The 27783-nt window shown below is 45.4% G+C and overlaps 1 protein-coding gene and 1 non-coding gene across 2 annotated transcripts; one reads left to right on the top strand and one right to left on the bottom strand.

Annotated features, from left to right (window-relative positions):
* On the bottom strand, nt 1–27405 carry FNDC7 (fibronectin type III domain containing 7). Its single transcript, XM_008703981.2, has 13 exons — nt 27146–27405; nt 26599–26617; nt 21236–21490; nt 19961–20221; nt 16391–16648; nt 14482–14736; nt 13078–13335; nt 11876–12130; nt 10464–10718; nt 8226–8486; nt 4988–5017; nt 1027–1095; nt 1–938 (listed from the first exon to the last, which is right to left on the bottom strand). The coding sequence occupies exons 1-12, from the start codon at nt 27206–27208 to the stop codon at nt 1064–1066; spliced, it is 2202 nt and encodes a 733-aa protein (XP_008702203.1). The 5' UTR covers nt 27209–27405; the 3' UTR covers nt 1–938; nt 1027–1063.
* Nucleotides 18216–18317, top strand: LOC121102114. The gene has a single exon (XR_005834208.1). It is a non-coding gene; the product is annotated as a U6 spliceosomal RNA (small nuclear RNA).
* Nucleotides 27406–27783: the final 378 nt, after the last annotated feature.

Consider the following 27783-nt stretch of genomic DNA (forward strand, 5'->3'; position numbering starts at 1 on the left):
GACCCTGGGACCATGACCTGAGCCGAAGGCAGACGCTTCACCGGCTGAGCCACCCAGGTGCCCCTGCTCACACTATTTTTTAATAAGCCTTCAAAGGACAAACATTTTTCTAGGTACAACAGATTTATATGATATATCATTGTCTCTCCTCTCCAATGATGAAAACAGTGCAGTGTGAGCGGGGGATGTGACCAACAAGATCGATGGTCCTCCCCACAAAAGATGTGTGCATGTAAGCCTGCCACTGCGGAAGGCTTTGCCTTGGCTGTCCCTCCACTGAAGTCTTTGCACACTCACAACCTTGACTGCAATCCTTCCAGCAACAGGCCATCAGCTCTACTTGCCTAGATGCTCACGCAGGGGTAACATCACACCATGGTCTGGCTTGGCGAACACAATGAGCGGCTTGGCTTCCTCCTAACTTGAGATGAGGGTGTTTGCTACAACAGTTCGTCTTGGGAGCTGCTGCTCTCCCACCTACGCCAAGGTCCTGCTGGAGGTCTGCCTTGAGAGGAGCCGCGTCTCTGTGTGGTGACTTGATTTCAAGCTCTCCGGGAGTGATCACTTGCAGCCCTTGAATGGCAAGAAGGCTGCATGGCAAGCGCCAGTGTCCATGAAATAGCCAGGAAGTTGGATGTGAAATCTCAGAGATGGTTTCTGCTAAGTAGATCTTTTACGCTCCCAGAACTCTCCCAGTGTGTGAACTCAACTGTGGCAGTCTTCCGGAGCACTTTCTGGATTAATTTCTCTTCTGAGTGCTCTCCATAGCAGATCTTGAACTCCTGTGCAGGTGAAGACACACCTGACCTTGCTTACGTTCAGCAAGTGGAGTCAGAGTTGTCCTCGCAGAGGCCGAGAGAGCTTATCCTACGCTAGAGGCATTTTCGTATTCTAATAGAGCTTTTCCACATCTAATCACACTAACAAGTGAGTCAATCCTGCAAAAGATAGGGGAAGAATTTTTTTTTAAAACAAAGCCAAAAAACTTTGCCTTTAACTCATAGCCTTTCAATTTAAGTTACTCACTAGGTTAAGCCTCTGTTTTTATCCGTGGCTCGCTGTGTCATTCTGCATTTCTTTTCCCTCTGTAAATCACTGAAAGGGCCAGGATGGGAAGAAGCCACAAGATACATTAAACACGCAGACATCTTCTTAAATTAAAAAGCCCTCAATTGTCTCTGAGAGTTAGCTTAGTGTTTTGATTTGAACTGCTGTTTTTGTAGCACTTCACGGCCAGAAAACAGGAAATTAAGACAATCTGAACTGTTCAAAGGGCAAGAAGAAACTGACCAGTAAGTCCCAACTAACTAGGGTGCTTTAGGAAATGACCCCACCCACAGGCTCGTAGAGCTCAGACTGCCAACTCAGGACAAAGTACTTTCCTCTCTACCCCCAGGAAAATTTGCTGTGCTCTCAGACAGCCCATGTTTTACTGATTCAGGGGGCTGCGTAGGGACAACATAATAAACCCATTTAGCTGCTGAGGGAGTTTCGGGGAGGAAAATTCCCCTGAAAGTGCAGGTGAGGCTGGATGCTGAGGACAAAGAATGCCTCCACGGAGTGATGTCAGGCTACCTCCTGTTAGAGCCCCCTTGCCTCGGGTAGATGGTTTTTCCTTTCTCTTTCAACCTGAATCAAATTTCCAGCATCGTAGTAGCTTCTTTGAATTAGGGCTGTGGTTCTCAAACTTCAGCGTGCATCAGAATCACTCAGGGGGCTTGTTAAAACAAAGATTGCTGGGCCCCAGGCCTGGAATTTCTGACTCATCCCTCATTAGGTCTACGGTGGAGCCCCACAGATTGCACTTCTAAGAGGTTCCCAGATGTTGCTCATGCTGTTGGCTCGGGTACCACACTTTGAGAACCAGGGAATTAGGGTATTATGAGGACTGAGGTTACAATGCAAAGATCTTAGTTAGAAGTAGCAAACTGAAATGTTAATAACTGGCACATAATAGAGCATGAGATGAGCTTAAACGGATCCTGAACTAATAATAACTACCATTTATTAAGTGCTTTCTATGGGCCTGTCATGGTGCCCCACAGTTTACCTCTCATTTAATCCTCATAACATCTGATGAATTGATTATTCCAATTTTCAGGAACCTGGGCTGAAGGAGGGTTGAAGCAACTTGCTTAAAGGTAAGTGATACTGGTGAGATTTGAACCCAGATTTGTCTCTTAAACAATCCATTCATGCTGTTGAAAAGCTTTAGGATAATCCAAGAGCCAAGGAAGATCAAAAGTCTTAGACCAAGAAGATTCCCAAGGCTTCCCTTGGCGTATCTGGGGGCCCCATGTCACCCGGCGACCTAATTGGATCAATCCTGTGTATATGGAGGAGAAATGCTGAAACTGGAGACAGCAGTTTTGAATTCCTCCCTAGATATGATGACGTTCATATGATGTAGAGACTGTCCAATGATCCAGCTCACTCTTATTTTTGAGAGTCTTGTAGGATCTACTTAAAGAGAGGGTCAGCTTCCAGGCTCAAGCCTGAACCTTGCTAGGGAAGGGAGAAGTGATGGCCAAGGGCAGCCCAGAGGGACAGAGAGAGGGGAGAGTAGTGACCTAGAGCGTTACTGCTTGAGCTCCAGGGTATCAGAATCACTGGGAACCTGATGGAAATACAGAGACCCAGACCCTATCCCACCTCAACAGGCCTGGGCATCTCCATTTTTAAAAAAGTAATCTCTACCCCCAACATGGGGCTCAAACTCAGGCCCCAAGATGGAGAGTTGCATGTTCTACCGACCGAGCCAGCCGGACAAGCCTCTACATTACTTATTCGCTCTCCAGGAGATTCTCATATACATCAAAGTTTGGGAATTAACACCTAAGCAGTGTTTCTCAAGTTTGAATAAGCGTATGAGTCACCTGAGGATTTAATAAATGAGAATGGGGCCTAAGATTGTACAGTAATAAAAAATTTTTCTGAAGATTTTTTTTAAGTAATCTCTACACCCAAGGTGGGGCTCAAACTCATAACCCTTGAGGTCAAGAGTCACATGCTCGCCTGACTGAGCCAGCCAGGTGCCCCCTGAGACTCTACACTGACCCAGCTTTCTGGTGAGGCTGGTGAGTAGCAAAGTCTATGAGTGATGGTTTTTAAGCATTTTTTAAAAAAGCATTGCCACTCTGTCTTTAATAAAATCTTAGGGAAGGCCTCTGTAACACACCACTTGTCTCCTGCCAGGGGCCCCCAGGTCACTTCTATTACCCCTCCGGGGCTCAAGGGAACACTGATTAAATACCTTCCTAATACTGGACATAGTTTCCAAAAATGCAGACCCAGGCCTGTGTACATTTCACTGAAGACCAGGGCTGGTGGTCATGAGTCCTCTGGGAGTTTTGTTTTTTTTTTTTTTTAAATTTTCTTTTCTTTTCTTTTTTTTTTTAAGATTTTATTTATTTATTCGACAGAGATAGAGACAGTCAGCGAGAGAGGGAATACAAGCAGGGGGCGTGGGAGAGGAAGAAGCAGGCTCCCAGCGGAGGAGCCTGACATGGGGCTCGATCCCATAACGCCGGGATCACGCCCTGAGCCTAAGGCAGGCGCTTAACCGCTGTGCCACCCAGGCACTCCCCTCTGGGAGTTTTTTAAAGTAATCTTTTATAATTTATAAGTTTCCTCAGTTTGTTTTTAATAAGCCAGGCTGGTTTCCTGATAGTCGATGGAAACAAAAACCTTTTAAAAATAAATGGGGCTTGTGCTAATTTTAGACCTGCAGGTGGACAAGAATTGGAAAGTATGTGTCCTGCTGTCCTCAGAGAAGCAATGGACCAGGAGAGGAAACAGACGATAGGCAGTGGAGGGAGACTCCAGGCCCAATCCCTGCCAGTGGAAAGAAGTGTTGGATGGGGAGCTGGCCCAAGCTGGGAGGCTCTCCTGTGGGGTTTACTGGTAGGAAACTTCATTTCCACTCCTACCCTCTGAGGTCAGCCATGTCTGACTGGGCAAGTGGTTCTGTGTGTGTGTGTGTGTGTGTGTGTGTGTGTCCGTCCTGTCTGTAGCTTGGGGTTGATGGTATTCCTGGGGGTTTCCCAAGGCCCCAAACCAAGTAGGCCCCTGGAACACATGGTAAGGATGCCTTGTGAAGCAGCCCATGCCACTCATGGGGTCAGCACTCCCAGGTCCGTGGTCATCCCTGCAGACCCTCCCAAGAGTAGCCTCCATGAGCAGCTAGTAGCCTCCTAGCCAAGATCGGGCCTGAGCACAGCCAAGGAGGCGGTGAGGGTTATCCTTGCTCCAACTCCCCTTTAGCACCCCCGTTTCCTCCACTGGGCATGTCCATGCTTGCAAACTGGAAGCAGACACGCCGGCTCTTTGCAGGCTGTTAACAGATTGCCCTCTGACACCTGGCTGTTACCAGTGTGGTCAGACGCACAGCAGCGACGTCACCGGCATCACCTGGACCTTGTTAAGAGTGCAAAGTCTCAGATCCTCCCACACCTACCAAATCAGAATCTAGTTTTAACAAGGCCCCAGGGGATTTGCAGGCACACTAATGTTTGAGAAGGTCTGCTCAAAAGCTGTAGTTCTCGGGCTTGGCTATGCTTTAGAATCACCTAAGGAGCTTTGAAAAATCCCGATGCCCAGACTTACCCCAGACCAATTAAATCAGATTTTGTGGGGATAAAGACCAGGCACAATTATGTTTAAGCTCTCGAGGTGACTCACTGTCCCGCAGGGCCGGGAACAAGGCTCGGAAGTGCAGGATGAGGCAGCTGTCTCTACTGGACCGAATTTACATTTTCCTGTGGGACCCTGGGAGGCTGAAAAGACTTCCCAATGCAAAGGAATTCGTCTCAACTGATGGAATCTGAGGGGAGGCATTCTAATAGGGGAGAGAAGGTTGTGGGAGGAGAGGGCCAGAACCTCTCACGTCACAGAAGGAGTCAGCTTTGATTTCTACTTCATTTACATCAACCAAAAGAGCGACCCTGAACATTCTCTTCCATTTTATCCATGAGAAAAAATGACTTACCCATTCCAAGTGTACTTCCAGAGCAGGTTACTGTAATGAATAACAACAAAGGCATTTAAAATATATTAACTGACATATTTAAGATGGTGAAGATATTAAAAAAAAAAGATGGCGAAGGTATAACTTAAAGAATAATGGGGTAGTCAACCAAAGAATGAATAAAACCCAGCTTGAGTGATAAAGCTAGGAGCCGTATGACCTTGGGCAAGTCGCTTCACTTTTGTGTTTTAGTTTATCTGTAAAGTGGTAAGAATTAGAATGCCAACCTCATAAGGTTGTTACAGGAATCACCTGAGTTATATGGAGAGCTCTTAGGATAGTGCCGGGCATATACCCTCAATAAATATTAGTCATTAGTGTCATTTCTAGTATTGTCCTTATTATCAAAGGAAGGCATCACTGATATTGAAAAAAGGAAACCCAAAAAACAAAACCAAAAAATTTCCCCCAGACGCCTGGTTTCTACCAGAGAGCTGGAGCAAAAGTGGATTTCCTAACTTGAGTCTAGATACCCAGTCCTTACAAAGGTGGAGTGACTGCAGCCTTGAGACGGCTGGCATCCCACCAGAGGGTTTTAGAGCTCTAGCCAACAGGGACTTCTGGTGGCTAGCACACTGGCTGTAGGCTCACAGGCAAACACAGAAACTCATTAATTCATGAATTTTTTAATTTAAAATATATTGGGGGATAGTTACGTGCTACGTGTTGAGAGTCCAGAGATGACCATTTAGTAGGGAAAATAACACATTTTCAACTCACAGTCCTATGGTGTGGTAAAGATATGGGTGATGGGGGGGTCATAAAGGAGGGAGCAAGAAGCTAAATCAGCCTCTAGGAATTGGAGAAGACTTCACAGAGGAGAGGGAATTGGTGCTGGTGGAGTTCCCTTGATGGAGGTGAAATTCCAGCAAAGAGAAGAGTACTGCCTCAGCTCAGAAGCGCGATACGGCGTTGAGTAAGTGTGTGGTGCAGGCAGGGGAGTGTGAAGGATCATGACCTGAGCCAACGGCAGACGCTTAGCCGACTGAACCACCGAGGAACCCCTATTTTTAATTTTTTTTTAAAGATTTTATTTATTTATTCGACAGAGATAGAGACAGCCAGCGAGAGAGGGAACACAAGCAGGGGGAGTGGGAGAGGAAGAAGCAGGCTCATAGCGGAAGAGCCTGATGTGGGGCTCGATCCCATAACGCCGGGATCATGCCCTGAGCCGAAGGCAGACGCTTAACCGCTGTGCCACCCAGGCGCCCCCTATTTTTAATTTTTTAATGTGGCTACTAGAAAATTTAAATCTTTTCATACATGGCTTGCTTTAAATATCTACTGCACAGTGCTGGTGTAGGAAGACCAACTGCAGACAAAGTAGGAGGAGCCTTGAATGCCACGCTCAAAGTACTGACTTCTATCCTATCGGGCAGTGCAACACTTTGAGGACTTTGAAGCATAAAAGAAACACAGTTGGATCGATGTCCTGGAATGACAACTCTGGTAATAGTATGGAGGCTGGCGTGAGCTCAGGAAGACAAGACTGGTGCAGTATTCTAGGGGAGAAGTGGTGAGGGCCTATCATATAGCTGTAGGTATAGGAGAGAGAAGTTGGATTTAGAAACCATCATGAGGGACGCCTGGGTGGCTCATTCGGTCTAGCAGCTGTCTTGGCTCAGGTCATGACCTTGTGGTCCTGAGATTGAGCCCTGCATCCGGGGAGTCTACTTCTCCCTCTGCCCCTCCCCCCATCCATGCACTCTCTCTCTCTCAAATAAATAAAAAAATCTTAAAAAAAATAAATTAAAACCACCATGAAGGGTGATTGGCTGGCTCAGTTGGAAGAGCATGTGACCCTTGAATTTGGGGTTGTGAGTTTGAACCCCATGTTCGGTGAGAGATTACTTTAAAAAGTTAAAAAAAAAAACCATCATGAAGTGAACAGGACAGGACTTGGAGACCCTGAGATATGGAGGGTAAGGGAGAGGGAAGCTGACTCCCAGGTTTCCAGCTCTCATACCCAAAACAAGGATGCTGGGAGGAAGATTAGAAACTGCAGGAGAAGGTCAGAAGTTCCCTTTGGCCCTGATGAGTTGAAATGCCTGGGGCACCTCCAGGTAGAGGTATAAGAATATGAATTTAGGGGTTAGAAGAAGAGAAGGGTTATAGATAGAGATATGGGAGCCTGGAAGCTTTGGTTTTTTCATCTATAAATTGGAGATAATAAAATTTGTTGAATCTAACTCAGAGAGTTATTTTAAGCATTCAATGAGCTACCGAATGTGAAAACACTTGATAAACTGTAAAACATAATGCAGATAGAATGAAGCACTGTTATCGAGCAAAAGTCTCTTTTTCCTGAAGAGCTGAACCTCACCCCAAGAACCTATTTCTGTCCCTTCCTATCGGGTACTCTGGGCCAGCTTGTCCTGTGGACAAGATAATGAAAAAATAAGGAATCAGAGCATGACAGGCAAGGGCAGCAAGAACACCAGCAAGAGGAAGTGGCCTGCTTCTGTCCAGGGGCCATCTGGGTTTTCTTGATACCTGTGCGCAATTGGGGACTTTAGATTCTGGTTATCAGTAAAGGTTTCTGAACCAATATTTATTCCTCTTCTTGTGATCACCTATAAAGTTCCAGGGCCTTATCATCTCTTTTCTTTAAAACATTTTTTTTTTTTAGAAATACGTGAAAAATATATGACTATGCCCTGGGCAAGGTAGCAGAAGGTGCTGGAATACAGAGCAGGAGAATTGCTAATGTTTCTCCGCCAGCTCTGGTGAGATGGCAGGTGCTGACAGTCTTGTTTGTGATCACAGACTGCCTGCCCACTCATATTTCCAAACCTAGCTTATGATTTATAAATTCCTTTTTTTTTTTTCTGATCCTCCAACTTCTCAGTCATAAGTCTGAAACAAAGATTCAAGTCTCTTAATTTTCAACGTTTTAGGGTCTTTCATGATCTCTGAGACTATGTTAAAAATCTATTCCCAAATCTCAAAGCAGAAGATCATTTTAAATCTGCTTTACTATTTAAACAACAAGCATCTGGTCCTTTTTCTGAAAAGAAAGGGATGGTGAAGAGAGGAGTGTCTCCGAATCATATGCTAAGAAAGCTTCACAATTCCAAAGAAGCTTGAGGTCCCGTAGCTTTGACCTTCCTACCTAGCCAATAAGTGTGATTGCTCGGAGTCTTAATTCACAGATCGAGTTTAGGGTTAGTTTTAAATAAAGGGTTGTAACTTGCTCTACCTGAATATATTTTTTGGGGGCAGAAAGTAAGCTTCAGTCCTGTCTCAGCAACTGGTGAGACCATCACGGTATATACATCCCCACAGGGTATCTCGGTGACGTCACAGAAACTGAGGCCAGCGCTTGGAGTGCATGTGAAAATGCCTTTGGAACCATAGAGGTCAGTGCTGTAATTGACAGAGCCCCTGGAGGCTTGCCAGTAGATCCGAATGCCATTGGGGCCCAGCCTGTATAATTTCACTCCCAAAGGGCAGCAGGCACCTGAAGGGTAAAAACAAACAGACACAAATCACTACCCCGCCGTCAGATAAACGTGGCCCGTATTACTATGGGGAAACAATATAAGTACCCTAAATAATATATGATTAGCGCATCATTTGAAGGGGTACTCAGGTTCTTTCTATTGATTAGAAATCCATGTGTGGGGGTGAGGTGGGCCATGAATATTTAATAGAGAACAATGGTGAGCCCAAAAGTTCCCACTTGGCAGGTATACATTATATCTCAAACTATGGGAGTCAAATGCACAGGACCCTTGTCAAGAGCTTCCATAATGCCCTAGGTCCATATGGTTTTAATTGAAGAGACGCATTTTGCTTGCTGAGCAGCATGACGCCTGGGGAGCAGTCTCCCACCCGACAGTCAAGTGACCAGGCTTTGCTCATCTGCACTTCGTCCATGCTAGCTCCCCAGGTCCTTCTCTTTTTCTTTTCTAAATGCCTTGAGCAGGCCACACATTCTGTGTCAAGCAGGACACCAAATGGCGGGGTACTCAGTAACCAAGATAAAAATGCTGTTGTAGAATGATTAAAAAATTCAGTTAGAGGGGCGCCTGGGTGGCGCAGTCGTTAAGCGTCTGCCTTCGGCTCCGGGAGTGATCCTGGCGTTATGGGATCGAGCCCCACATCAGGCTCCTCCACTATGAGCCTGCTTCTTCCTCTTCCACTCCCCCTGCTTGTGTTCCCTCTCTCGCTGGCTGTCTCTATCTCTGTCGAATAAATAAATAAAATCTTAAAAAAAATTCAGTTAGAGATAATCAGGTTCATTTGATTAAATCTTTCCTTTCTTGAAGAAGAAAAGAGTTTTTTACACGTGAAGATAAGCAGTGGGCTCTATCCCCAGAACTGGATATCAGGGTTAGAATTCAGGCAGCAAATCCAATGGAAAATCATGGATCCAAAGAAAGGATGACACACCTTGCATGTGTATAGCATGTTATAAATGCTTTCACATGATAGTTATTACTCCTCTTACCGATGAGGAAACGGAATCAGGGAAGATAAGGCAACGCAGCTCATAAGAAGCCATGTCCTCAGGCTCCTGGTTGAAGACTCTTTCTACTGCCCCTGGGGTGGCAAAATTATATTTCCGCTCTCCCATCCCATGCCCTGGACAGATACAACTAACTGATCATTGTACTCTTTCTCATTAAAAAGGCATTTTCAGGGGGCACCTGGGTGGCGCAGTCGTTAAGCGTCTGCCTTCGGCTCAGGGCGTGATCCCGGGGTTACGGGACCGAGACCCACATCAGGCTCCTCCTCTGGAAGCCTGCTTCTTCCTCTCCCACTCCCCCTGCTTGTGTTCCCTCTCTCGTTGGCTGTCTCTCTGTCAAATAAATAAATAAAATCTTAAAAAAAAAAGGCATTTTCAGGAGTTTTCTTTTCTCTTCTTTTCTTTTCCAAACCAGTGCTCCAAGCAGCCACTTCAGCGGACTAGACTCGTACAAGAGAATCTTATTTGCTAACCCTGTACCACTTCTACCTTCCCCTGCTACTCCCTAATGATTTGGTCTTTGTGAAGAACAAGACAGTGCTCTTCCAGCCTGTTGAAATAAGAAACCAGAGAAGGAGCCGGCGTGGTTTAGAAGAGAGAGGTAATAGCATGATATAATGAAAAGAAAAGAATTCAAGCCAAATAGAATGTGTGACCTCAATGCTTTCTGGAAACTCTGCCAGACTGAGTTACTGTGCTGCGGGTAGCTGGGCTGTAGAGCAATCTGTCCTCCCTTCAGGGAAAGTATACCTGCACCGTGTTACCCAGGGAATCAATTCACCAACCCCCAACAGAAGCCTCTGAAGCTTTGAGGTTCTAAGTCAAGAGGAAAACTGTAACCATCTAGAAACTAATCAGAATCGGTAAAGCTAGCTGGATGGAGAGGCAGCACCTTTTTAAATGAGAAAGAGGGGCTTGTGGCTGGATTTAGAATTGCTCCAGGGCTGGAGTTGAAAAGTCACTTACTGGAGGAGTAACTTTGGTAGGCACAGTCTGCAGTCACCCCGGTGGCACTAATCGCTTTTAAGGCCACCGTGTAATTGGTGCCACAGGAGACGCATCCCAGGAGGCACTGGTTTTGTTGGGTGAGACACTTCGACTGTCCGGCGTGTGACTCGAGAACGGTCACGTAAGTTCGGGCCCCGGTCGCAACAGTCCAGCTCACGTTGATTACTGACTGGGTGACCTGAGTTACTGTCAGCCCAGCTGGACAGCATGGCACTTAGGTGGGGAAAAAGAGAAAGAATTGGGATTTGGTGTGGAAAACAACCAAGAGTGGTATTTTGTCTGTATTTCATTCAATATCCTAAATTTCTCAAAACCTTCCACCGTTAATCAAAATCTCCTTTTGTTAAGCAAAATTTCATTCCCTCTGATACGTTATTTAACATCAAGTGTACGTAGGGGGTGCTCTCCCCAAGAACGCGGAGCACTAATTAGCTGCGGGTAATGTGAGTTCCAATTTTTTTCAGAATAAGGAAGAAATCCTTTGTTGTTCCTCAACATTAGCAATCTCGGTTGCAAATTCCAAAGCAATGGCTGCATTCACCTCTTCTCTCAATATAACATTTCATAGCCTTTACAATTAAATGTATTTTACCTTTTTCGTGCATTTCATAGTGCACAATTGATATAAAAGCTTGTAATATTTTTAGCCACTTAAGAATAGCACAGCCAATTCTCAATTTTTCAGGCGCCCATGATTCAGGATATAGGATATCTAGAATCTTCCTGAGTATTTGCTCTGTTCTGCTGCTTTTTACGTTCCAACTTTTATAGTCCAAAGTGCCATGCATTGTACATAAGAGAAAATAATGTCCAAAGGCTTTAAGTAATTTGCTAAATTGGCCTCACACCCAGCGCTATGAAGCAGGAATAGCATTCTCTTATCAAGCTCTTACTATGTATCAGGCACCGTGCTAAGTACTTGCAGCACTAACATTCACCCCCCCACTCCCCCCCAGGAATCCATGATCTGCCTTTTACCAATTAGAAAACAGAAATTCAGAAAGCATTTTATACAGGAAGATTTGAAAGGGCTGGGCCAAAGAAAGAAAAAACAAGCCAGCTCATTTGGTCACCTGCTGGTAGCTTTGGGAGTTTATGTCTTGGAGGAGTATGAATTCAAAAGCGTGTTTTGTAGAGTCAATGTCTTCCTCCTTCGATGTCAGCATATGAATATATTAGAGTTGGCTGATGATACTTTTACAGAAACTGTGTCCCAGTATTGCAAGTTTTATCTTCTGAGACTGGGGCTGTTTATGAGTCTAATGGACTTCTATCACACTCAGGGCGGATCCGATGAGAACGTGTGCGTCCTATAGCCATATCGAAGGACCACACTGAAGTCAGCGTTCAGGCTGGTGGCTGGTACCTACCTGTTTCTAGGGGCACACTGTAGCTGGGCAGGCTCCGGCCGGCCTGTGTTTCGGCCACCGCGGTGACGGAGAACACCGAGCCGCAGGGCAGCCCCGCCATGGTGCAGGACTCGCCCCTGCTGCTGCACCGAAACAGCCCTTTCTCCCCCTGGGCAGTCACGGTATAAATGGCATCATTGTTCGTGGATTGCCAGTGCACGTTAATCGTGGAGAATGCCTCCTTCGAAACGTTCTTTATCTCAGGACTGCAAGGAGCTAAGAGAGTTTAGATTATTAATTGAAACAGTGTGAGTCAAAAACAACAGGTGTGCCATTTGGTCTAAAACTGATCTTTCCCCCAAATGAGATCATCACTGCTTTCAACCAGACCAAGCACGTAGGCCAGATTCATAGAGCCTTTGTGGGGAAACATGGTATGAGGTTCCTACAGCATCGGACTCACTGGAAAATGTCAAGAGGCATTTTCAATTCCAAAAGCAAAAGCAATTAAGACAAACATTTGGGGTCTTGAGGCGCCTGGGTGGCTCAGTCGGTTAAGCGTCCAACTCTTTTTTAAAAGATTTTATTTATTTGAGAGAGAGAGAGAGAGAGAGAGCAAGCACAAGTGGTGAAGGAGGGTCAGAGGGAGAGGGAGAAGCAGGGAGCATGACGCAGGGCTTGATCTCAGGACCCCAAGATCACAACCTGAGCTGAAGGCAGACACTTAACCAACTGAGCCACCCAGGCGCCCAGCGTCCAACTCTCAATTTCCGCTCAGATCATGATCTCAGGGTTCTGAGATCAAGCCTCACATGGGGCTTGGTGTGGGTGCTGCTTAAGATTCTCTCCCTCCCTCTCCCTCTGCCCCTCCTCTCTACTAGCTCACTCTTTCTCTTTCTCTCTGCCTCTCTAAAAAAAGAAAGACAAATATTTGTGGGCTTAACCTTCATAGTGTAAATATGGACAAGCCCCCCAAAAGTCAGAGGAACTGAATGGCTGAAGTCATCACTGGGGAAACCTTTCATTCTTCCCGTGACCTTCTTTTTTGTTTTCTTTTCTTCCCACTTCCCCTGTTCTACCTTCTCTTCGGCCTCTCTGTAGTAAGATAAGGTCTCTAATGGTCCCCACAGAGTAGTTTTACACTTCTTACTTAACCCATGCCGAGGGCATAGCTGGGGTGAATTGTTCAAAGGTCAGTGAAGGAAGTCATAGCTGCATATTACCTGTGGTTATAAATTGGGACGTACACGACATATTGCTGCCCCGGACTTCGCTGAAGGAGTGCACTGTGATGTTGTACTTGGTGTCGCACTCTAGAGCTGAGAGGGTGCAAGCAGGAACAGTGTCATTGCACTCAACGACGGTGAACCCAGCTACAGCCTTGGTTTCATAAAGTTCAGCACCGCGGACAGGAGACCAGACAATCTCCACTCTGTCACTGGACACCAGCACGGGGTTAATGTCGGTAGGACAACAGGGAGCTGAAAGCAGCCCAGAGAGAGAATAGAGGTCAGTAAAGGAGTAATGATGTCAGAGGGACCCGACCTCCCAGCGCTCAGAGCCTCTGCCACCACTCTCCTAAAGTGCGGCAAGAACCTCCACGGGGCGCCTGGGGTGGCTCAGTCGGTTAAGTCTCCGACTCTTGATTTCGGCTCAGGTCATGATCTCAGGGTTGTGAGATCGAGCCCAGCGTTGGACTCCTGGCTGGATGTGGAGCTTGCTTAAGATTCTCTCTCTCCTGGGGCGCCTGGGTGGCTCAGTCAGTTAAGTGTCTGCATTCGGCTCGGGTCGTGATCTCAGTGTCCTAGGATCGAGCGCTGCACCAGGCTCCCTGCTCAGTGGGAAGTCTGCTTCTCCCTCTCCCTCTCCCCTCCCCTCCACCCCTTATATACTTATATTAGAGAATCTCCTACAGGTCTGTCCAGCTCAGATCTTGGCCTAACACCCACTTCATAGAGCATAATTCCTCTCTGTATGACCTTCAAGGTCATTACAAGCTGCCTCCAGTCTACATGTTGAGCTGTGCCTCCCCCATCACCTGCCACACCAGTCTTCTCAATTCCCCACCCCACATATGCTCTCATTTCCCTATGCCTCAAAGACTGCTAAGACTCTACTGGAATGTTGTTCCCCTCTTCTGCATGAGAAAAATCATACCTAGCCTAACTGTCCGGATCCTATCTGTCTTTCCTGACACTAACCAGATAAGACTGAGGGCTGGAAGAGGGGGAAGCATCATTGTATTAGTAGATCTTAGAAGAGACCCTACATTAGGTAATGGACGAATTCTGACAAATGTCTAACTGGGCTCGGACTTTCTCTGGGATGAACTTGCCCCACCTACATTCCATCCACCCTTTAATATCCAGGTCAAGGGCACTCCTTCCGGAAGGCCCTCGTATGCTCTCTTTTCACTCCTAAGTCTTGCTTTCTTGTCAAGCTTGAGGCCAGGAAGCCAAAATGTCCTGATCTGGAAAGAACGCGAGAGGAGAGATTGTCTTTCTGTTCTTGGCCCTCGAATGAATCCCGGGTAGTCTATGTAAGTCAATTAGTGCAATAGGTGATTTATGCTGCGGCTGAGTTTAGTGACCCCAGCACTCCCTTTACAAGCATCAGGTGCAACTTACCTGTGGTGTAATTGAACACATCGCCCAGGGGACTCTGCCCTGCCTTGTTATAGGCAAAAACACTGATAAAGTAAGTGAAGCCACATTCAGATAAGAAATTGCACTGGGTGAAGGATGTGTTGCAGTGGACTTCCAAGCCATCATCGCTCTTCACAAAAGCCACATAGTAATCGCCCAGGTCTACATTGGACCAAGCCACAGACAGGTGGCCTGGAGGATCTTCTCGGATGGTCACTCTTCCAGGGGCACAGGCAACTAGGGAACAGTATGTAATGAACAGCTATGAGAGTCCTGCAGCAGATTTCCTTTATCTCACACAGTACATGCTAGACCGTGTCAGAAGCAGGCACGGATCCCCTTGGTTAATACTGCCCGCGTTTCCGTGTGAAGGCAGTGCCAGGATCAGCACAGCGTGAAGGAAGGAATCTTATTCTTTCGAGCTCTACGCTTTTAAAATTTTAGCCGTCTCTAGCGGCAATCTTCCTAAAATACATTCCACAACTCTGGAACCCAGAAAACACACAGCACTTTCTAAACATAGTTCTTTTATCGATCGGCGTGGGTCGTTGCCATGATCCTGACTGTTCCCTACACAAAGTGCGGTGGTGTCTCCCGACCGTAGTAAACATGCAGGATTCAATTCCTTCCATGGCGCTTTACCCCGGCTGCACATTAGAATTAACTGAAGAGCTTTCACAAACTAGTCATACCCAGACTCCATTCCCAGCAGCTCCCATTTCACTGGTCTTGGGTGGATTTTTTAAAAACTCCCCAGATTCTCTTAATGTGTATCCAAGGTTGGGAAACTGCATGGTTCTCTCCTGCATGAGATGGACTGACTTGGATCTCCTGTGCTTTGTAAAGTGGTTTCTTATCTCTTCCTTCACGCTCAGCTATAACCACTCCTAACATGCCATCCAGAGTGAATTACAGCTGTCAAAAGAGAAGCCAAATCACCAGGGGTGCTCTCGGGGACCTTAATTTAACAGAACCCTAGGCGACAGTGGATATGAGGGCTTGGCTGTACTTTCTCCCTGCGAAATACAGTGCATCAGCCTGGGGACGGCTCTTTTCCTCTCTGTTCAGAAGCCTTTTACGCTTGGAGTGGTGCAGTTGTGGGTAAAGGGAGCATTACTGTGAAGAGCTACATTTTCTTTGGCCGAGAGGACTAAAATCAGGCCATCCTGGGCTTGAATCCTAGCTCTAACACCTATTATTGGTGCGCATTTGGAAAAATTAGTTCACCTCTCAGACCTAAAATTGTTCTATCTAAGAAGGAGATAATAGAGCCTACCTCATTGTGTTGTCATGAAAATTAAGTAAAATAATGTATTTATAGTGCCTGGTACAAAGTCAGTCTTCGCTTTGGTGTTCATTCCCATCACCAAAACATAAGATGTTTCTAAATAGAGGAGTAAACCTCCACATATGTCAGCCTTTACTTCTCTGATAAGATGAAAATGGGAAGATATTTATACACATACTAAGAATTATAGACCGCCCTTCTTTATCTTAAAAAATAGCTCCCACCAGGCCTGGGTCTGTGAAGCGTGCGGTAAGGAAGCGGCTGCTATCTCTGCACACTTAGAGCTGTGTACCCCTCCAGCTGGATCTTAGAATTGTACAACTTTACAAAGGATAAAGGAAATTAATTAATGATAGACTAGAATAGGAGCCAGGACTCCTACCAATTTTCAAAGAGGTGCTATTTCCAATGCCTGATATCTGGTGTCACGATCGCATTATTAAAACTCATCGGAATGTCCAATTCAATGCTTTCATTTAGACCAGGCTTTCATGTTCACTGCTTCCAGAGTGTTCTGGAACATCAGCAGGTGATTCTTTGTTTCCCTTCTGGCAGTTTCCCTGGGTCGCCAGTCCCACAGTGATCTCACTCTTGTTTACGTACCAGTTTTTAGGGCCTCCGTAGAAGTTGATTTGCTAGAACCAGCGTCATTACTTGCTAAAACTGAAATGAGGTACTCGGTCCCACACCGGAGCGAGGAGATGGTACAGGTCCTGAGAGTTGTATGACAGCTCCGCTCTGAAGAGTCACTCAAAGCCATCACGGTATAGTTGAAAGCTCCTTCCGTTGGGGCCCATGAAACAGAGGCCTTCAGAGCCCCACTGTCAAAAGAGACCTGAATGTTGGCAGGGGCCCGAGGACCTAGATTTTTGAGAAACAATTAAGATTTTGCAGTAGCCTCAAGAACGCAAGTAAGATCTGGCCCAACAACATTGCAGAGCTTGGAGTATGAGGCTCCATGACAGTAGGAGATTTGCTAGTGCTTAGAGCAGAACATCGGGATTTAGGGTAACACGTCTGCCATTGACTGTGCAAACTCATAACTAGCTATGTGACCTTGGCCATGGTATTTAGTCTGTTATTTAATTTTTTTATCATCTGTAAAACGGATCTAATAAGATCAGTCCCTAGCACATATAGGTGGTGAATAAGCGTATTTTGCATGAATGAATCAGTGAATGCACAGCACAAGTGATCGAATAATTAAATGAAATTATAAATGTGAAGGGCCAAAAGGGCCATGTGGATATATTGTTATTATTAAGTGGTAGGTCAAATGTTCTGTTATTGATTGATGAAGCTGAATAGATTAGGCTTCAACAACATCCCTTCCTTCCTTTTTATTTCTATTTTTTGAAGATTTATTTATTTCATTTAGAGAGAGAGAAAGAGTGCAAGTGGGGGGAGGGGAGAGAGAGAGGGAGAGAATCTCAAGCAGACTCCCCGCTGAGCATGGAGCCCAGTGCAGGTCTCTATCCCATGACGCTAGAGATCATGACCTGAGCTGAAGTCAAGAGTCAGCCGCTTAACCAATTATAGAGTAGTCTCTACACCCAACTTGGGGCTTGAACTTACGACCCCAAGATCAAGAGTCATATGCTCCACCGACTGAGCCAGCCAGACACCCCTCTGTCCTTTACTTTTGACACCTGATAAGACTTTTTCTGTAAGAGCTTTTAGGTTATAACTGTTTCTAGAAGAGCAGACTTCCATTCCATTCTAAGTCAAAGGGAAGGAAGGAACGTATCTAGCGTGATGGTCACATATTAAGGTAGTCATTTTAGTGTCTCCCAAACCACTTCCCTTTACATTCTCAGAAATACCTCTTCCTTTTTTTTTTTCAGGGTTATCCTCTTGAAAAAAACTTGAGGAGTGTCCTCTTGGGCTGGGAGGAGAGAAATTGGCCTCAGTTACAGAATCTGTGCTGTAATGAGGCCCACCTGGCAGGCATTAGAGACCTCTTTGCACAGCATATGAGCAGCAAGCAGCACCTCCTGGACCCAGGGAAGGCCCCGTTCAAGGAAACAGACTCAACATGCTCAGCAAGGCAGGCACCTGCCATGGTCCCCCTATAGGCCATCTTCAAGGGCCCTTCCCCGATTCACGGTCAGCTTACCCGCAGAAACAGATCTGCTCTGGGGTGATTCTGGGCCCAAGGCTAGAAAGGGCCGCCTGCTGTATTTTAGAACAACCTGCCCTTCCCTCATGGAGTATGAGAAAACCAGGAAAGATGAGTAGCGTAGTGGGGGGCTGTCAGGGGCTGAACTGAGTCCCCTTAAAATTCACACGTTGAAGTCCTAAGCCCTAGTACCTCCAACTGTCATCTTACTTGAAAACAGGGTCATAGTAGATGCAATCAGTTAAGAGGAGATCATTAGGGTGTGCCCTATCCAATATGACTGGTGTCCTTACAAAGACTGCTAACTTTGTGCTCGTTTCAGCAGCACACATACTAGAATGGGGACGATATGGATTAGCACAGCCCCTGCATAAGGAAGACAGGCAAAATCATGAAGCGCTTCATAAAAAAATAAATAAAAAGAAAATAAAATAATAAAAAGAGGAAGTCTGGGCACAGGCACACGCGCCCAGGGAGAATGCCACGTGACTGTGAAGGGTGCCCTCTACAAGCCAAGGAGAAAGGCCTGGAGCAGATTCTTCCCTCGCAGCCCTGAGAAGGAACCGGCTGTGCCGATACTTGGATTTCAGACTTCTGGCTTCCAGGACTGGGAGACAATATGTTTTTGTTGTGTACGTTGGTTTGTGGTACTTTGTTAGGACAGCCCTCGCAAACTAATAGAGAGGCTAGCTCTAAACGCGACACAATTTTAAAACATGGGAAACGAATGAAGAGGAAGGCTTTAAGGAAACAGTCACTGTCCCTGTCCCTGTCCCCAGCCTGATGGAGAGGCTTCCTCCCGTGCCGCTCTGTGCCTACAAATCCTCAAGCACTTGATACACGGAGCTATAACCACTAATCTGTGCATTGCTCTCTCCCAAGACATACTCCATTCTCAGAGTGTCGGGATTATGCTTTGATTTTGTTTCCCCATCAGCTAAACTATGCCCAACACGTAGTTAGCCCTTGATCATTGTCTGTGGAAAGAAAGAATGAATGGATGTCTAGGAAAAGGCCCAGGGACACTGGTTGATCACAGACATCCTGACTCACCAGGGCCATCCTGAATCACCTTCGGGCCACCTTGTTAGGATTTCACCGGAAAGAAGTATTTTAAAGGCAAACCCGTTTCTCCCCGAGTTTCTGTCTTGACCCGTAGATAATGGGGCTGCCACTCCCCTCCAAACTTCCACTTCCCTCTGGTTTCTTTCCACCCTTTCCTTGGTCCTCTCCAAGGGATGAGCTAGCTTATCTGTTTGGGGAGAGTCTAGCATCTATTAGACCATATTGTTAGTGGATGGATGGCTTACTCTGCCTTGAAAAAGGGAAAAAATCTCTCTCCTTCCCTCTCTCTCCTTCTCATTCTTTGGGCTTGCTCCAGAAGCTTGGGGTGGGCTTCCACTTATCAGGCAGTAGGATCCCCTGGTTGGGGTACCCCCGCCATGGGGATGGTGAGAGAACACACACCGTGCTCCAGCTTCTCAGCCTACACCTGGAGGGGAGGTGATGGGAAGCCCCGTGTTGACCTCAGGCCTAGGTTGAAGTTTGGGGAAATATATCTGAACCTCTGACTCCCACCACAGCGTTAAGTACTGTAACAACAGGAACTTGTTTTGTTTGCTGCTGCATTTCTAGAACAATGCTCACTCAAAGTGGTCCCACACTCACTAAATGTCTACTGAATCAATGAATTCCTGTTTGTCCCAATTCTTCTTGTTTATGCTGTTGGTCTGAACCTAGAAAGGGTATGGGAGACTGATAACCCTACAGAGATCATCTCCTGCTGTGTGATACCGAATGCATGTGCTTGGAAGTAAGCAGGCTATCCAGGAGGGAGGGGCCGCGCTCTGAGTGCTCGGAGCAGCCTGTCTTTGTCAGCCTTTCGAATACGGAGGAGGAACAGTCAAGGCACTATAAATACACTCATAATACATGTAAATATCTGCTGCCAGCTGCTCTGTACTTATCACTTAACACCACTCCTGATGGCTACAATAGAGCCCCTCTCATCAGCCAAAGGGAGATTGCTGGCGGCTGAGCTGGGGAGTTCTTACTTGTTCTCTGATTGCAGGTGGAGTCATCCCCAGGCGTTCCATTGGCATTCCACGCGTAGGCCTTTATGGTGTAGAGAGTCCCAGCTTCTAAACTGCTGAATGTCAAGGAGGTGTTTGTGGTATTCTCTCTCCATATTCTACCCAAACCGTTCGCTCGCATGATGGACACAGAGAACCCAATTGCCATATATACAGCTTCCCACTGCACTAGGATAGAGTCTGGACTTGGAGAGCTTACTTCTAGAATTGGTGCGGCCAACACTATAAAGACAAAACACATGCGTTTGCAGTGGAGGATAATTCAAATCTGGGAATAAGTAATTTGAAGTTGATCATCCGTATTATGAAATAATTATCTACTTTGCAAAAGGATTTACAGCAGTGTTCTATTAAATAAGGGTTTCATCTAGGTAATTAAACAAACATTAATTAATTTTAAATACTTATTAATAATTAAATAAATATTAAATAATCTAAGTGTGTATTAATCATAAATGACTCGGCAGAGGAATGGGGAACAGAAAAACTCTAATATTAGGCATTACATTCAACTGGAGGTTTGTAAGAAATTATATAAAACATCCCTGTAATTACAGTTTAACTCAATGGGGGAAATGATGGTTCATAATATTTTAATGTGCACACAACCTTTCGGAAATATGCCTATGTACAGTTTTATCAAATCAATTTAAGTAATGCTGATGACAAACTCTAAACGTTTTTATTTTAAGTAAGTCAAAATGTAGCAAAATCCCTTCTATGTGTTCTTTATTTAGCATGGTCTTCGTGGATAACTGAGGTTAAAAACAGAAATCCCAGGGCGCCTAGGTGGCACAGCGGTTAAGCGTCTGCCTTCGGCTCAGGGCGTGATCCTGGCGTTATGGGATCGAGCCCCACATCAGGCTCCTCCGCTATGAGCCTGCTTCTTCCTCTCCCACTCCCCCTGCTTGTGTTCCCTCTCTTGCTGGCTGTCTCTATCTCTGTCGAATAAAATAAAATAAAATCTTAAAAAAAAAAAAACAGAAATCCCTTTTTCAGAGATTTAAAAGCAGGGATATTCTTAAAGATGCCCAGAAACGGGTTTTATTTTCCAAAGCATCTGGAATTTAAATACCACCTCCTCCACTGATATCTGAATTGCCAGACACATCATTTGGTGGCTTTCGCCTCTGGGCCCTGAATCGTAGGCGGTCACATGACACACAATTATATCATGTACGTGACCCGTGACCCAGGTCCCAGGCATCGCTCAGCAGAGGATGGGCACCCAGCTACCTGTCTTTGCCTGCTTTGGAGGCGATGCTTGGCTTCTCCCAGCGGCACTGATGGATCTGACAGTGATCTGATACACGGTCGCAGCCTTCAGGCCTGTCACAGTGCCGGGGGAATTGGCCACCGTGGTTTCAATGACAGTGTCTCCATCTTCCGCCGTGAGGAGGTAACTGGTGGCCCCTGGCACTGTGGCCCATTCCACAGTGATACTGTTGCTGATTTTTGAATAGGCCTGATCGATAGTGGGTATTTCGGGAGCTGAAAGAGATTTTGAAGACTTTATACATTTATGTATTTATTTATTTTAGAGAGAGGGAGAGAGAGAGTGTGTGTGCATGAGCGGGGGGGGGGGGGGGGGGCGGCAAAGGGAGGGAGAGAATCCCAAGCAGACTCCATACTGAGCATGGGCCCAACACAGGGCTCCCTCTCACGACCCTGAGATTGTGACCTGAGTGGAAATTAAGAGTCAGATGCCTAGGGGCGCCTGGGTGGCACAGCGGTTAAGCGTCTGCCTTGGGCTCAGGGCGTGATCCCAGTGTTATGGGATCGAGCCCCACATCAGGCTCCTCCGCTGGGAGCCTGCTTCTTCCTCTCCCACTCCCCCTGCTTGTGTTCCCTCTCTCGCTGGCTGTCTCTATCTGTGTTAAATAAATAAATAAAATCTTTAAAAAAAAAAAAAAAGAGTCAGATGCCTAACCGACTGAGCTACCCAGGCACCCGCCGAAAGAGATTTTGAAGTTGCACATTAGCTAGGATACCTATGAAGATTATTTCTTTCATCGTTTTGCTTTTCAGACTAAATCATTTTTACGTCATCCTTTAGACATCATTTTCTTTCTTTTTTTTCTTAAGATTTTATTTTTAGGGGTGCCTGGGTGATGCAATCAGTAAGTGTCTCTAGGTTTCTGCTCAGGTCATGATCTCGGGGTCCTGGGATTGAGCCCCGCATCAGGCTTGGTACTCAGCCAGGAGTCTGCTTGATATTCTCTCTCTCTCCCTCTGCCCCTTCCCCTGCTTGCACTCTCTCTATCTCGCTCTCTAAATAAGTAAGTAAATAAATAAATCTTAAAAAAAAAGATTTTATTTTTAAAGAATCTCTACACCCAGTGAGGGGCTTGAACTCACAACCCCAAGATCAAGAGTCCCAATGCTCTACCGACTGAGTCAGCCAGGCACCCTTGCCCTTCAGGATCAAGACAAAACAGAGAAAAAGAAAGGCAGAGCTATTCTCCAGAAGAGAGCCAGAAAGCTCAAAGCTCTCATTCAAGAACAGGATTTCAAAGAGATTTTTCCCAGTTGCCTCTAGGATATTTTGCACTTTTTGTACTTTTCGAAGAGTTAAATCAGAGTGGGGCTAAAAGAGTGGGGGCCCTGGCTGGCCAAGTCGGTGGAGCACGTGACCCTTGATCTGGGGTTGTGAGTTCGAGCCCCACATTGGGCGCAGAGCCTACTAAAAAAACAAACAAACAAAAAAACCAGTGGGGCGTGATTGTGGGAAAGAACTCTGAGGAAAGGAAAAAGTCACCGAGAGGCTTCACTCTAGAGGCTTCTACTCTGGTGTGGCACTCTGTGAATTCCCGGGCCTGCTCTGCTGCCACTAGTCTCCCCTCCTTGCCCCTCACCCTGCTCCGCTGCCTCGGCCTGATGGCGAGGGTCCCACCGCTGCAGCTGTTATGTCTCCATCTCACTCCATCACTTGCACATTTCCCAAATGGAAGAAGTGGAAGAATTGAGTTGTTTTAGGATTGCTCAATTGTACTTGCATATTATCAGCTTAGAACCATTTTTAGATTCTTCTATATGAAATAAAAATCAACTTTATTCTCCCCTTCTCCATCAAAACATCTGCCCCAGCATAAGAACGAGATGCTGTGGGGCCCTCCTCGTCCGGGCCAGTCCATGGTCTGTCTGAGGGATATGAATGCTTATGTCAGGAGTGTATACACTTCCTATGCTCTGGGGCAGGGGTAGGAGATACAGCATGCTGGAGATTTACTACATTGCAAAAATCACAGACGCAGAAAATGCCCTGGGTATAGGAGGTCCAAGTGGAAGGGAAGTTCACATAGAAATAGCTGGTTTTAAGTTCGGAACTGGCACTTAGCCTTTTCTGTTCAATGATACTGCATTTGCTGGGTAAAATCCCTATATACTAAATTCCAAACCAAACTACAGGGCAAAGAGGAGAAAAAGTAAATACAGACCACACGTGTGATTTACCAGTATCAACTCCCTCCCCCAGCAGACCCCCACCGGCCGAATCCCTCTGTGCATGACACAGACAACCTTCTCTTTCTGCACCAATTGCCCAGAGAGCTGGCTTTGGCAGCAACTCAGAAATAGCCATGCTGCAAGACTGAACAAAGTCTCCACTGTGCACTGGCCAGGCATTCCTTGAACATCACCCAGGACTGCTCCTTTGCCATCAAAAGAAAACTACGAAAGTCGTATGTGCTGGGGAAAAGTTGCAGACCTGCACATCTTAGCCATTTGCCAGCAGAAGGTGACTCTGCAGGAAGCATCCACGTCCCCTCTCCCCTGCAGGATAGAAAGCCCCACCAAGGGGCCTGGGTGGCACAGTTCGTTAAGCATCTGGCTCTTTGTTTCGGCTGGGGTCATGATCTCAGGGCTGTGGGATCGAGCCCTGCAACTAGCTCCTTGCTCCGTGAGGAGTCTGCTTAAAATGACCTCTCCCTTTTCCCCTCCCCCTTTTCCCACTCTCTCTAAAGTAAATAAATAAATCTTTAAAAAATATATATTAAAAAAAAAAGAAAGCCCCAGTAAGGGCCCCACTTTCATCCCTCCAGTACACTCATCCCTTTTCTCTCCCAGTTATTTGTCCTGTGTCATTTGCCTTCTTTCCTCTAACTTTGTGATATCTCTCAACTCCGTTTTCCTTTGTTCCTGCGGTTTATCTTATCTCCTGCATCAGCTAGTCCTCTCATGGGAATGGGTTAACTTCCTGGAGAAATGAAAACCCAACGAGCCAGAGCCATCGATAGACAGGGCCCGACAGCGCATTCCTGGAGTGGTTTGAGAGGCATCTGAAAGGCTAGCATGACATAGACTGTGTCCTCGCAGGCCCACCAAGGGGCTGAGGGCGCCAGGGAACTTGCCCCATTGAAGTATGCTGCGAGGCATCCTTGCTCGGAAGGAGTAATGCATGAAGCCAGTGTCAGCGGGATCAAACACAGGTGCAAACCGCACAGGTCTGGATCCAGGAACTCCGGGCTGGAGCCCTGGCTCTGCCTCTACTTTTGCATGTGAATGTGTACAAGCCATTTAACCTCTTCTAGCCTCCGCTTTCTCCCTTGAGCATGCAGAATATTAATAATATCTACATTTTAGGATTTACTTTGAAATGTAAAATATCAAAAAAAAAAGTGAAATATCTACATCTTAGGATTGTAATGATTAAGTAAAATAGTGTGTGCAAGGGCACTTTGAAAGATGAGAAGGGTTAGTGTGTGCATGCCTCTGTGTGTGTGTGTGTGTGTGTGTGTGTGTGTGTGTGTGTGTACCAAGATGAGCAAGTTTTGGGTTTGGAAGAGCAGACCACATGGCACAACCATGGACAAGAGCCAGGGGAGGGGGGGTCTGGGGTAAGCACAGGGGAGACAGATTGCCTGTGGTTCTAGGGCAGGATCTGAGCAGTAACAGCAGTGAGATATCAACACTTGTGTCCTATGTTTCCTTGGAAGAGATGAGAAGCCCAAGTGGTGTGGGTAAGGCTCTGGGAATTAGCAGCACTTCTTCCCTCTTTCCGAGTTCCGCGTTTGGCCCACTTAATGCTTTGATGAAAGAGATAACTTGGTTCTCTAGATGTGCAAGCAACCACTCTGACCAGTGACAAGTGAAAGCCTTTGCTTCTCAGCACCTGCGCGTTCTACCAGCTCATGGAGAGCTAAATTAGCTCACGCAGCCCCAGCGGCCAGACACAGAGCCTATTCCAGAGCCTGAAGAGAACCGTAATACACACACCCAAAAGGAAACCTCCTTTACAATGTCAATAAAACACATCCCCTTTATTGGAAAGCCAGGGTGAGTCAACTAACAGCATCATCTCAGCCTGCCCCATTCTTTCTCTAAATGGTGTGGAGAGTGTGGGACTGAAAAGGGACCTGCTCTGAGGGCTCAGTGTGTCCTGTGTGTCCTGGGACCTTCTAAGAGACACAGAACTAGATTTTGTCCACCTAAAGGCCACTTCTAAAAAAAGTTACTTTGTATCTGGCCAACCAATCCTTTTCACTGCTTCATGGTCACTCCTGAAGTTTTCTCAAGAATACGGTAAGTAAATAAAAATAAAGCATGAGATGATTTTTGAAAACTTATTGCACATGCATGAATTTTATGGGTCAGTCATATGTAACTATGCCAAATTTTAATGTTTTATTTTATTTTTAAAAAATACTCCCCCCAAAATACAAAAAAAAATTTACCCAATTTCGGGGGAGGCGCTACCTGGCTCAGTTGGTAGAGAATGCAACCCTTGATCTTGGGGTTCTGAGTTCGAGGTCCATGTAAGGTGTAGAATTAAAAAAAAAAATCTTAAAAACCACCCAATTTTTAGATTGCCTTATTTACACTTCGTTTTCTGTGGTATAGACAAAATAATAAGTAAAAATTGTTCTCATTTATGTTGAATTGCCATGAGATTTTTTTACTGGTGATATAATATAATCAATATAATCAATATTACATGAGTCCTCTAAATAATCAAAATAAAATAATAATAATAATAATAAATAATCAAAATGAAAAGGGATAAGACTTAAATTTCTAGAATGGAGGAGCCAGGTGAGGTCTCTAGAGATATTATCTTTACCTTCAGTCATTCATTCAGGAAATATGATAAAAATATCTTTTTAAGAGAAAGCCTTTTTCTAGCTCTGAGTTATCATTTTCTGTGTTTTAAGGTGCACTATTAGAAGTGTAAAATCCTTTTTTATTAAAATAGAGAATCTTGAATTTCTATTCAAAAACATTTCTAGTTTTCTCCTCTAATTCTTTAGAAGACAAATAGGAAAATTATATAAATAAGACTCTTCACTATTTATGCTTAAAACTTTATTTCTTTGACTAGAATGATAATCATCATAATATTTTACTGATGGCTAAATGTATTTGAGAAAATTCATCACTACATGACTTTCTATCCATCTCGGTGCTCAATAGGAATATCTTATGAGGACTTGTAAGTTTGACCCATGTGTTTGTCTCACCAGTTAGAGTCACAGTGTGAGTGCTCAGAAGATGGTGAATATTTTTCCTGGTATAGCTCTTCTATTTCAGGGTAGCCCAAGAATTAACCATGGAAATTAACATCAAATATGGGGAGGGAAAGCTTGCATTTCAAAAAACTTTACCTGTTTTTGCTGAAGCAACCTGAAAAGGAAAGTTTACAAAAATTAGAACCATGAAGAAAAATACCATTTGGGGAAATGTAAAATATAAATCAGAGCAGTAATAAATGTTTCACAACATTTTAATACCTAATGTGAGCAATATTTGAATCCATACAGAGCATTTATTTGCACAAATCATTTCCAAAACTCAAATCTACCACAAAGGAATCCTATTATAGAATTTAGAGGCTGGAGGCAGATCACATTACTATTTCATTTTTCTCCCTGAATCTGCCTATTGAACTAAGTCAGTAGCTGCTGACAGATTTTTCAAAAATCTTTGTTCTTAAAATATAATGTTCTTAAAATATAAATTCAAAATCTTTGTTCTTTCTTTAGTAAACTGCATTAAATTTCAAATATGCAAAAATATACATTCTTCGTATGGTCCAAGAGTATTTTGTTTTTTATCCCCCCACCCTAGTCTCTCTCAAAAAAAAGAGAAAGGTAATAATGCCTTTTTTTTTTTTCCTAAATAGTTGCAGGTAGGTCGGAATTGTGAACTCACCATTTTAAGACAGATGAGGCTGAATCCAATCAAAGGCCAACATTTCTTGGGTCTACCAGCCATGCTGTTGGACCCAGCACTCACATGGCACACAACAGAGTGATCAGGGTCGTCTCCGGTCCCCAGGAGGACAGCACTGTTGGTCGCTGGGTTGCTGGGCAGCGATCCTGGGCAGTAGCTCCTCCCCGTTGGTGTGGAGCTGATCCATTACTGGGGGGCCATGGAGACTGGCAGGGACGGGTATTGCAAAGACTGTAAAAAAGGAGTTGAAGAAAATCACACCAAACCGGCCAAGAAGCTACTGTAACCTGGGTTTCAAGGTAATATGTAGAATGCTCTCTTCTTTATTTTTTAAAGTCTTTTCAAAAAAGATTTTATTTATTTGAGAGAGAGAGAGAGTGCGCGCACGAGCAGGGGGAGGGACAGAGGGAGAAGAACAAGCAGGCTCCCGGCTGAGCAGGGAGCCTGAGAAGGGTTGGATCCCAGGACCCCAGGATCATGACCTGAGCCAAAGGCAGACACTTAACTCACTGAGCCACCCAGGCGCCCTGCTCTCTTCTTTAAAAAATTTTTTTCGAAATAAAATTTTACAAAGCTGCATAGAAAACTGTTGATCTTACGGAATGAGCATCCTAAAC

The sequence above is a fragment of the Ursus maritimus genome, unplaced genomic scaffold (genome assembly GCF_017311325.1).
Source record: "Ursus maritimus isolate PB19 unplaced genomic scaffold, ASM1731132v1 scaffold_12, whole genome shotgun sequence".
Taxonomy (NCBI): domain Eukaryota; kingdom Metazoa; phylum Chordata; class Mammalia; order Carnivora; family Ursidae; genus Ursus; species Ursus maritimus.